The sequence below is a fragment of the Cataglyphis hispanica genome, chromosome 2 (genome assembly GCF_021464435.1).
Source record: "Cataglyphis hispanica isolate Lineage 1 chromosome 2, ULB_Chis1_1.0, whole genome shotgun sequence".
Taxonomy (NCBI): domain Eukaryota; kingdom Metazoa; phylum Arthropoda; class Insecta; order Hymenoptera; family Formicidae; genus Cataglyphis; species Cataglyphis hispanica.
The window spans coordinates 12,074,899-12,088,293 of record NC_065955.1 but is presented as its reverse complement, the minus strand read 5'-3'; the positions used below and the strand labels follow the sequence as shown (position 1 = coordinate 12,088,293).

General features: G+C 24.2%; 1 protein-coding gene across 1 annotated transcript in view; it reads right to left on the bottom strand.

The window, feature by feature from the left end:
- Nucleotides 1-10,506, bottom strand: part of LOC126858897 (potassium channel subfamily T member 2) — a 171,480-nt gene extending 160,974 nt beyond the window's left edge. The window contains exons 1-2 of the mRNA XM_050609563.1: nt 10,145-10,506; nt 3,412-3,596 (exon numbers count right to left, since the gene is read on the bottom strand). Coding sequence (XP_050465520.1) covers nt 3,412-3,512 — 101 coding nt within the window. The 5' untranslated portion in view covers nt 3,513-3,596; nt 10,145-10,506. The remainder of the gene's footprint in view (nt 1-3,411; nt 3,597-10,144) is intronic.
- Nucleotides 10,507-13,395: the final 2,889 nt, after the last annotated feature.

Here is a 13,395-nt window from a genome sequence, read left to right as displayed (position 1 = left end):
TAAAATCATATATTTTTTTAAAAAGTAAACAATAAATAATCAGAGTTTGCAAAATTAAAATTGATAAATAAATTGGCTAAAAACTATTTTATCTTGAAATTAAATTTTTTAATGTCAACGGTTTCATCTTTTCATATATAAATCAAATGGCAATTGAATTGAGATAGATATGTTTAATAATAAACATAACAAAAATTTATACTCACTTATAAATAAATATTATTTTTATTTAAATAATAAAAATTTAATTATTTTTCATAATAAAATTTACACTAAATATATCAAATATAATTAATATAATAAATTTACACTAAATCGAATATAGTTAGGATAAATTAATTGATTTTATATCAAAAATAATCAGTGACAAATATTCATGTTGTTCTATAGATAATAGTATAATAACTTTAATAAACTTACATTCATAATTTTTCATAAAATTTGATAAAATGTAAAGACCTTCAAATATCTTAATACTTATGCATGCTCTCTAATAAATGTTTCCTAATTATTTTAATTATAAGTTAAAATAATTGGTACAAATAATCTGTATTATCTCAATAAAAAGTTTAAAGCTTTCTGAAAGTTTTTGTACTTTTTATAAACAAAGATCAATAAAAAGTTTACTTGATTAAAGCGACGATACGGAATCTTTTTTTCTTGCACCTTTTTCTTAAGATCCTTTTGGGAATCACAAATTTTCTCTCTCAAAAACAAATTCAACTCAGAGAAACGTAATAGAATCTGTATACAAACAGCTTATTATGTTTGATTAACAAGTAATGAAGATTAAAGAGTTTTGACGCATTAATCTTCACTCAAAATTGCAAATAAGATAACAGAATTTTGTTGTTAAATTTTAGTTTTTCCATTAAATGTTGTTTAAATAATTTAATTTTAGAACTGTTTGTCTCTTCTCTAAAATTTTAAAGCTGATATAAACTTTTAAAGTCATAATATCTAATATGTATATATATATATATATATATATATATATATATATATATATATATAGTATATACATATTAGATATTATGACTTTAAAAGTCTATATCAACTTTAAAATTACAGAGAGAGACAAACAGTTCTAAAATTAAATTATTTAAACAACATTTAATGGAAAAACTAAAATTTAACAACAAAATTCTATCTTATTTGCAATTCTGAGTGAAGATTAATGCTAAATTGATATGATTAATTATAAAATTAATAATATATGATATGATTAATGATAAAATTAATAATATATATATATATATATATATATATATATATATATATAATAAAATAAAAATTTATAACTGTATAATTTTATAATATAATTTTTATGATATAAGTAAACAATTAATATTTATATGACATAATTATAACAAAATTATATCATAAGCAACCATTGTACATTACTTGGCTTTTCAAAATAAATAGCAAGTTTTTCCCTCTTTGAACTATTAAAGACGGGCAACAGAGCATGAATTATCTCTATAGATTATTTTCAGATCTCATAAATATTAAAAATTAAAAATTTGTGAAGAATATAACTTTAAAATATGTGTCTTCGCTCTCTTTTTTCTCTATTCCTCTTTCTTTCTTCCTAACATTTTTTAAAAGTTATCAAAATAAATTATTAAAAAATCCTTGATTAACATAATGCACAATGATTTTAGAATAATTTAGGACAATTTTAAAACAGTGCGATAAATTACATTTCACATTTGCTATAAAAATGCTCTCAATATTATATATTAGCTGAATAGAAGACATACATACTACGATTCGTCAGGTATTTCTTTTCTGTATTGATTTTCTTTACAATGGCTTTATTTGGCTTATAAATAAATCATTAACATAGTTATTGTATCAAGAGGCAGGTTAAAAAAAAAAGTAGAAAATAAAACATTTATCGATGGGCAATCAAAGTATATTCGCATAAAAAAGTTGTGTAGAACAATTGTGGAAAATTTTCAAATACTGAGGTATTTCAACATTATTTAAATACTGCTATAATGATTTTCTCATATATAATGCTTCATTGAAATTCCACAACTGTAACTGCATTACTATAACTTTATATTTCAAAAGATCGAATATATAACAGCGATTTTAGAAAAATATTAAAGTCAAAGCTTTCGCTCTTAGAAAATATTCATACTATGATCTTTTCATCAAATATGTAATTCATATATTGTATTTAAATAAAATGCAAAATTTATGCAAAAATTCAATGAACCCAGAAACGCTGATCGAATAAACCACATTCACCATTCATTTTACAAAAATCATCTAACGCTATATTTTTTATTCTTTATTTTTATTACCGTATAAATATCCTTGCCACATATATATGTATCATGAACAATGCCACCAGAAATTTTTTATTAAACTTTAAATATATAATTTTTATGTTGTCTACGTTTTTTAAACTAAATATAGCTTAAGCTTTTACTAATTAAAGATTGTAAATTTAAGTTTTTATTAGAAATGTTAATATTGTGGCAGTCTATATCTACAAACGAAAGTATTGGCAGGAAAATAAATACTTATCATCATAAAATAAATAAATCTTTTGCTATTTTGTCGAGAAAAAGAAACATATATCTCTTTCTCAATTAACGCATAAAATATATTCTAAATATTTTACATATAAATATTTTATACATGAAGTAATAAAATTAAAAGAGAAAGTATGCCAAAAATTTATAAAAATAATTATTTTAAAAAATATTTCTTTATTCTATCTCATGGAATTTTTAATTCCTATATCTGGAGCAAATTACTGCAAACTTTATTATAAAAAATAAAAATTAAATTTATAAAATTTAACACGTCTTAAATTCTTTAAAATACTTTACGCTCTAATTTATAATGTGCATTGTTAGTTCAGCAGAGAAGAGTGTTCTTTTAATTACTTGTTTGTGTCATCAATTTTGATCCCTTTGCTTCTTTCTTTATCCCACAATTTTAAATTCCATTTGAAGAACCCAGTTCATCATTTAATTTTCAAGCTAACATTGCGCCAACATTTTAAAATTATGTTTGCTGTAAAAATTTGACAATAAAAAAAACTTTGTTTGCAATTAAAAAAAATACTGTACCAAATTCATTATCTATAAATTTTTGATGTAAAAAATCAGAAAGTTTAATAATTAAATGTGTTGCATTTCGCTTTAAGTAAAGTGCATCAATAAAAATTTAACTGTGCCTCTTAACTTATACACTTAATGTAAAATATTTTATACAAAAAACGATATAACAATAATAGAATTTATCATAGAATTTATTTATCCCCTAGTCGTGCGTCATAAATATATAAATTTATGTTCAATGTTTGACAAAAATGAGTCCAGTCAAAAAACGATTTTTTTGGAGAATTTATAAATTATGTAAACTACGTAAAGTATAAACCTTACTCACCGTTCGCCATCATCGTTGAAAGCATAATCGCCCAAAATAAGATCGCGAAGTCGATACCTCGGCGGCAGAAGAAGAGGCAGACAAGGATCAGGCTCATTCATGTTGCAAATATCTCTTAAAGTTATTCAATGAATTATTTCACATAGATTTCTTATTCTTCATGACGAAGATCACAAGGGAGGTCACTAAAGAATGTTATTGTGAAAAAAATATGGTACAAACACTCGTTTATTTATTTAATTGTGTTCATAAAAACCTATCCTTTTTTATTTTTATCTTTCAAAAATATTTCAAGATATTTATATTTAAAAATTTATTATACATACATATAGACGATTACAGAAAAAATTATATTATTTAATAATAAAAATAAATTAAATGTAAATAAATCAATCAAATATGGAAAAGCATTTTGCGCAGGTGCAACAAAAATATTTTTAAAAATATAATTACTTATATAATATATATTATGTAAAAATTTTATATAATTAATTTTTTATATAAATACTTTTTATACGTTGTGCTAATGGAACATTTTAATAGTTAAATTAACTTCATTAATAAGATTTAAAAAAGCCTTTATTTCAACTCTTATTAATTAATATTATATTTAATGATGTATGTGTGTATATGTACATATGTATATATATATATATATATATATATATATATATATATATTTATATTTTTAACATTAAAATGTGTATTAACATTTAGAATTTAAAAAAAATTGCAACAATATGATTTTTAGCCTTTTCAAAATCCTATTGATTCATAATTATCAAAATTTTCTTTTTCTTTTCGCGCATAATAAAATTATACCATTATATAGAAAATAAGATTTTTTAAATATGCATAAATGTAAATTTCCATTGATTTATCGACATAGTTTTTTCTCTTTAGCATGATCTAGAAAATTCATCAAATTTATATATGTGTTAGTTAAATACTAAAATTGTTATTCTGGCGATCAATAGCTGTAGGTTCTGTAAATGTCGTTGCATACATATTTTTGACATATTAAAAAAATATATGCAATGATACTTATAGAGAAAGAGCCTACAGCTAATGGCAACCCTGTATAAAACAATGCTTAAAGTAAATTTTTCATTTAATAATGATTATGATCCGAAAATTATTGAACGTCCTTTGCAAAGTTCTTTAATTATACTTTAATTTCTCTTGAGACACAACAGAAAATTGAGGTTAATAAAAACATGCTAATTTATTTAATTATTTAAATACATATGATATTACATGCCAGAAAAAAGAGAGAAAAAGGGAGAAAGACAAATAATATATATGCTAAGAATCTAGTAATTTAATTCAATTATTTTTGACAATAAAGAGAATATATAAAAAGCTTTAAGGATGTATGTGACATATATTAAAATAACAAAAGCATTAAAATTTCATAGATTGTTCTACTATTTCTTCTGAATATTTCTGCAAAAACTAAGCACAATTCTCTTAACGGTTTGGAAGTTATTTAAATTTAAAATTACTGTTGATTCTTATGGAAAATCGCCTATTGCAGCACTTATTGACAAATTTGACAAAGAAAAAATATTACCAATGAAATAAAAATTTTCTTATATATTAAGGAAATTCTAATAAATATTTGTGCAAAACTTGAATTAGATCCACTAATTCGTTTAAAAGTTATTTACTAAAAATTGTAGAAAAATATTATCTGTCTCTTTTTCTCTTTCTGCAAATTAATCGTTTTTCATTGTTTTTTGCAGTTGATTTCAGAGGATATTCACAATCAAAAGTTTTTGTCATAAAAATTAGGAAAAATATTAATTAAAACTATTATCTTTTACGAAGACGTCAAAATCCATATTATTTTGCGATACTTTAATTTTTTTCATAACCTGAATTTATTTTTTTAATTTTTCAAACGGTATAAAAGTAAAAAACATGTTTTCATTTTAATTTTGACAATTTTTTGCTACTATTATACATCCAGAACATCCTTAATTAATTAATTAACATATAAAAATGAATAAATATATTGATTCAAATCATCTATTTTTCATAAAATGTTTTAATTATAATAAATAATACAAAATAAGAAAATAATATGTAATAATTAATATATAATAATTAATTTTATCTTACGTACAATAAACAATGTATAGACAATGTTTGTTAAAGAGATTAATTTTAAAAATACTGAAATTTGACAATTAAATTTGTTATTATTTTTTTAGATTTAAATTCTAATATTTTTATCTTTTAAAAAAATTGTGCAATATACATATAATTATAATATAATAGCAAAATTGAAACAATATACTTTTATAATAATAACAGCAATACAGCTCAGAGTGCTAATAAAAAAAATCTCGCAAACCTAAAGGAGTCAATACATGAATTTAGAAATTTTAATTTGCGGCTCAAAAACGCTTCTAAAAAATGAAAATATCCCTCATATGTAGAACAGCTTTTTCCTTTTCTCGATATGTCGTTACTCTCGAAAACTATTTGAGATATCAAAAAATGTTTTATGCAAAAATTTTATGGAAACAGTTCTATTTAATCGTATTATTTTTTAAAAGATTTCTGAAAAATTTTTTTAAATTTTTATTAATGTGCTTTTACTTAAAATCGTTTTTGGAACTGAAAATTTTTAAATTCTCTACTGAACTCTCCCCCTCCTTCCTTTTACATATCTGTAAAGTTCCATTAAAATCAGAATTATTGGATTCGCAAGGTTGGGAAGCTGGCAAATAAGAATCAAAATACGATTATTAATGCACAACTTTTTATTATTAAATTTCAGTGATACGTGTGCATTAAAAATGTACGTATCAGACCGTCTTTTGGTCCATCCTTAACATAGTATATAAAAATTAAATTTGTATTTAGAAAACATGCGCAATATTAAGCAGACATTCAACAAGTTTCTGAATGCAGTATCCGGATGTATTTTTAACGATTCTCTAGTTTTAAAAGTTTTGGAATGTTGCGATTTCATACGGCATCCATATATAATAAACTTCGATATACATTTATAATTCATGCATCTCTAAATAAAAGATAAAAATATATAAAGTTGTTACAATCCAAAATCAAATTTAAGTCAATAATCGAAGGGAATGACTCACTAAAATCCGCGTAAAATTTGTCTGAAATTACTTGCCAACGTCAGAACGTTTTTGTAACATGTATATATGTCAGTGATTTAAAATGTAATGATGACAAGTCGATAAACTTGCCCTCGAGCGCCGGATAGGGAAAACAACTACAAATGTTTGTTTTTAACCTGTATTTGTTTTTATAACCAAGCACTCGAGGACAAATTTATCGACTTGTCATCATTGCATTTTAAATCACCAACAGATACACATGATGTTGCCGACTAATTTATACAAATTCTACGCGGATTTTGGCAAGACGTTCTCTTTGATTATCGACTTGAATTTGCTTTTTAATTGTAACAACTTTATATATCTCTATCTTCTATTTAAGAGATGAACAAATTACATGTATACATATATCAAAATTTATCCCGTATGAGTATGAAGTCATGACACTCCAAAACGTTTAAAACAGCTTTTAGAACGAGAGGATGTACTCGCAAACATGGGGTATTGCATTCAGAAATTTGTTGAATTTTTCGCTTAATATTGCGTGTATTTAATTCTAAATACAAATTTAATTTTTATATTCTATGGAGATAAACCAAAAGATGGCCAAAACGTACTTTTTTAATATATATTATTATAATTAATAATAAAAAGTTGATATTCAAAAGTTGCGCATCAACCGCTTTGGCTCTTATTGTCAGTTTCTTCACTTAATGTTAGTATACTTTTTTCATAATTTTATAAAAACTGTTTTATAGAATATAGATTTGTATCTGTATTTATATCACATATTTTTAAATATTTATATTTACTTTCTATATTATAGAAGTTATCTTGTTAATTATAATATTTTAAAGTTAAGGTGAGTTAAATAATAATTCATTCTAAACTTTGTTGTAGAAAGCGTGCAATCAAAGTACAAATTTATTTTACATCTAACTAAAATAGTGGTTAACTTAGCATTGTCTAATAGCAACTCTGATTCAATATTGAAATATAACAATATGTCAAAATATGAGAAAATAATAGATACAAGAAAAAATAATATTTTATATAAAAAAATAATATTTTATAATATGCCTTGAAAACAGAGGATATTGATTGCGACATTCGTTGATAGTGGCTAGTTACGCTGATGAACATTATCGATCACAAAATTATCTTTAGATGAAAAAAAGATAACCAAAGACAAAAGTTTTTTACCCGCAAATGTTACGATTATGTGTAACGTGTAGCAAAAAATATGATATTTAATCTTGTTGAAATTCAGAGCGTGCCGAAGATCATGTTGCGTGTAAAGTTGTCATGTATTATCAAAGAATGGCAAAAGACAGATCTGCTTCTAGGCAGCTTAATGATAAATAAATTAATTAAATGATGTAATTCAGGACATTCTTTGAATTTCAATTATATTAGGAGACATTTTTTGCAGAAGATGTTATAAAGTTCTAATTACAATAATCAAGCTTGCAAAACATTAAAATTTACACGGGTTTTATTATGTCTCTTATAATCTTATCTATAACAAAAGGAGGAATGACTGTAATTTATCAACTATAAATATATATTTTAGAAAATACTGAAAAAGATAGATCGTCCAATACTATACTCATAACTTTAATTTAATTTAATTTAATTTAGATTAATTAATTAATTTAAATTTATACAATTATATATATACATTTATAGTAGTAATTGATAAGTATTTAATAATACTTAATAGTATTTGGTAATAATTTCGAAGTAAATTATTTTCAAAGAGTTAAGGGTTGGGAATAATGCTATTTGCATAGAATCATCATTGCGATGATGACATCTAGCCAAACGATGCGCTTTACAGATGTGTAAAATTTTCTGCTACGGCTCTCGAGAAAATTGAAACATTTAACAGAAGCTATACTTAACTCATTTTTTATATTCTTTATGCATAACCTCGTAGCGTGATGAAAATTTTGTAAAAAGTTTTTTCAACTTACACAAGAATTCTCCGCCAGCGCGTTGTAAGAAGAATATTCTTATATATAATATTTTAACTTCTTTATATCGTTGACAAAATATTTTGTTTATACATAGTGTAAGCCGTACTTTCTCACAAAAAGGTATTAGTTACCATATTCTTACGCTTGTTTTTATTATGTACATAGTGTTTTTTTAGAACTGATATTTGATAATAAGAAGAAATCAATAAGTACGTAATACGACAAATACGAAAAATGCGCTTTACTTGTCTTAACCAATTAAAAATAAAAAATAATAAATAAATTAATAGTTAAATTTAATTTTATATATATATATATTTTTAACTTTTTTATATTGTTTTTTGCAATCCTATAATCCTATAATCATTATAAAAATGTTATAAATTTTTCTACAACTTTTAAATTCTTGGTATCTTTTACGTAATGTTAATATTTTAATTTTTTAATATGCATAACATTCACTTTTCAATTCAATTAATAATTTCTGACAAGTATTGCATATAACATTTTATCAAAATATAAATATATAATTAACTAAGCGCTTGCAACATGCTTCTCTTATTTTTTTACTCCAAATCTAAAATTATAAAAATTTATTACTTTATTATAACAAATTATATTTTACACTTATATATTTATATATTATTATTATTATTATATTCCAATTATCATTGATTAATGTTAATTAATAAAAATATTTTTTTTTCTCTCTTCCATGTTTTCAAAATAAGAAATTAAAATTGATTAGTCTTCTCAATAAGAACCTATTCGGTTAATGTAACTTTATTAATGTATAAGGCCTAATTACGTCTATATTACTAACTATATTTATCTCTTGCGGAACTCACATATAATGATTCGCGAAATGTCCTTGTCTCTATTTTAATTAATCACCCAATCAGGATGCGAATAATATTGATCGACGATGAATGTAATATTTTTCTACGGTAACGTGAAAAGAAACAAGCCGTACTAAACAATTTAAGAATATTCTGTCTGTAAAATCGATCAGAAAAGAACTCGAATGCAATTCCATTGGACGTGAATAACGACGTCCGTCCTGAAATCATCGTGTGCAAAGCTCAATTCTTTGATCACTTAAGAATCGATTTTTCTAAATAAGTAACATCATGAAATATACTCGTTACACATACGAATCAAATGTTAATATCTTACATTATTATATTTATATTAATTTTTTATATTAATTAATTTAATGCTTTTAAAATGTTATATTGTATTAAAATTATTTTTATTTTATATTAAATTACTCATTATTTTAACGTAGAGTTTTTAACGTTTATTTTATTGTACTTGTCCAAAACGATTTCATAACTTTTTTCTTTCTCTCTCTCTCTCTCTCTCTATATATATATATATATATATATATATATATATATATATATATATATATATATACACATATACACACATTACAATATAATAAAACAATGAAATCTTATTAAAAGTTATTAAAAGTACTATTAAGTTGCCAATAGATATATTTTTTAACGTAAATAATTAAAAACTAAAAGATCGATAAAATTTAATATAATTTTTCATTAATTTTACTTTAACATAAAAAAGAATGATATTTAATTTCAATTTTAATCTGCTACATTATGTTTCAATTACATCAAGTCTGCTAAATACGCGCACCTTTCCATTCAATCACCGATGACATGTGTATCCAGATTTAAAAGTTCAACCACCAATCATAAACCACTCCAGGAACTACGTCATAAAAATCCGCAAGATACTGCAGCAGCGGATATAAAAAAAAAAAAGAAACACCACAATTCACAAATCTATACCGGATGTAACTTTTCACGCGTTTAGTTTCCATATCACGTTCATGAAAAACGTATCGGATATCCTCCGGAAATTGTCGCTGTAACGCTAATCACAGCACGCTAAATTCATCTCGTCAATCTAGAGATTTTGAAATCGCCACGCGAAATTTCGTTCGATCAAGTGGAAGTTATAACGCCGCACGTGTTTCGTCGCACGTACAAAACGCGCGCCCCGACGCTTATCCGACGGAGTCTCGCGCTTAAATGACGATGTGCCGCGTCGTGATCGCGACGATGCTGCCTAACGTCGCTCACCCCTCGTCCGTGCCACCCCTGCCTATCGTCGGTGGTGCACATTGCTTATCCAAGAATACCGAAACATAGACGAAAACAAACATAAGCGACATTGCTTGATGAAAACAAACTCATTATCGTTGGTCTTTGTATCCTTTTACCTCGACTATTCTCGCTGTTTCAACCATCCATGTTTTGTAAATTTATTTTAGCACAATATTTTTGCTTCACTATCAGGATAAGCTTTGTAATTTTTCTTCCAACCATAATATATTCGTAATCATAATATTCTCGTTTCATTAGCTACTAATTGATATTTAGATTAGATGTATATTGCTTCATACACTCCCTGAATTTATATATACATATATTTATGTATATATATAATTTAGCATGTTCTCTATTTTCGTTTACGTAGGCAATTTATAGATGAGCCTCACCTTTGTCCTTAATAATGTCGGAATATATTGTTCATGTGACGTTTATGTTGCCTTTTGCTTTCATTTGTGTTCTCTCGGATTAGTTTTCTCTATGTGCTTTGGCGATATAGAAGCAATAATAATAGTAATAACATAAAGACAGAAAATGAGTGTGTGAACATTATAAGACGTTATAAATCTAAATCGTATACGTAGTATAAATGACGCGAAACAATTGAAGCAAATAAAATTACAGAAATTTGAAATGTAATGTAAATCATAAAGAAACGTAATGAAAACGATTTTCTAGATTAGATGTTGATTTTATAAAAATATATTGCGGACAATTTTTCTCTCTCTTGCAGCAAAAATTGAAAATTTTTTAAGTAATGCAAAGTTACTTTGTATTAAATTATTTATTTTATGTATTAATTATTTATTAAATTATATATTTTCATGAGAATCGCAAAAAAATTGCAAAAAAAAGAAAAATTATGCAAAATAATTATTTCCACGTATTATTAAATAATTTTATTACAATAATCTTTATTTTCTATTGTTTCATTATTGCTCTTAACTCCAATTTAGCGCAAAATCCATTAGTAAGAACTATAGACGGACAAGAAGAGATATATCTTGCAAAAAAGAAATTTCTAAAAGAAATGCATATAAATACTTACACAAGATGATTACAAAAGTTTTTGTATTGCTGTTGCGCAAGTTCTGATCGTTTGCAATAACAATGATGTAACTCACTGCTGTCAATTTTCCAGAATGTCATGTGAAAATTTATAAAGCCTGCTGAGACTACATCTTGAAACGCGAACATGAAATTATTATGTCCACAAGCACCTTCTCATCGAAGTCTGAAGAGTGTACAAAAAATGGGGATTCTTACAATAAAGTTGTAAGTATAAGGCAAACTTTTGAAAACATCTCACTCTTACTTATTCTTTGTGCCAAATTCTTGTTTCCAAAATATGAAATTTTAATAGACTTATTATAACTCAAATGTTCGATGTACATATATGTATATATATCTTTGCTACAAAATTTCTTTACTTATATATATATATATATATATATATATATATATATATATATATATATCGCAATATTGATCGTAGCCATTATTTGCACAAAAAATTTTCCATTATTCTCGAGAAAAAACTGGTTTCGATTAAAGAATATTGGAATAAGTTTATGAAAGAATAGCTTGTCCAAAAAGAAACGACGCACTCCTTTTGAATTAGAACTTAAGTGTATATGGGAAAAAGTTTACCTTGTTTGCCGCTATTCTTTGGTATTACAATATTTATTTTTCAGAGCATTAAAATATTGTACGTATAAAAAATGATTTTTTTCTTAATATTTTGTAAGTAATTATAAAAATATAGATTTCTGTGAGTATAATAAATAATACTCTTTCTTGATCTATCAGACTTTAATTTTTCAGTTTAATTAAAATCTTTTATATATCTATTAAAAATATTCAAACATTACAATGTAATTTACTAATATTTATGACATAGAAATATTTCTATATACAATTGATGTATATATAAATATTTATGAGATTAATTAAAAAATAGCAAACATATTTTAATTATATAAAATATAAATGTTGATAAGTCGTTAATAAAAATATCTAAAATAAATAGATAAATATGTAAAAAAATTAATAATTATATCAAGATATTGCAATTCTAATATACTAGAATTTATTTAATATTTTAGCATTTCTGATATTTAATGTTTTTTTTTCACTAAGCTCTTATGATTTGGTACATGCATTATGTACCGGTATTTTGACAGTTTAATATCTCTGAGTATTTAATATGAGTAAAATACTAAGCATAATATTAAATAATGAAATAATAACATAAAATATTAAATCAATCAATATCCACTAATATAAATTATTTAATCAACATTTATGACACACAAATATCCAGATTGTGCCCGATCAAAAATATTTAATAATTTTAGATGATAAGCCATTATGTATTCTCTTGCAGTTGCAATAATCGTATTAATTTTAAATATAAAAATGTTTTTTTTCTCTTTTTTTCTGAAATATGATATTGGCATTTGATACTGCTTTATCACGTGACATTCATATCTTTTCCTATTGTCATCACATTTCATAAAAACAATGCAACGTGCATAAAATGTCTTGAGAGTTCACGACATCTAATATCAAACTATCAATCTCTTCCAATATTTCTCTCAATATCTTTTCCAATATTTCTTGTAACAAGCATATTTTTATTTGAATTAAAAATTTTGTCACGATGTTGACGTCGACTCAATCTCCCCGCAAATAGCATTAAATTCCTACCCAGTGTGACGAGTTCAAAATTTTTAATTCGCATTTATGAAAGCTCATAAATAGCTCATAATT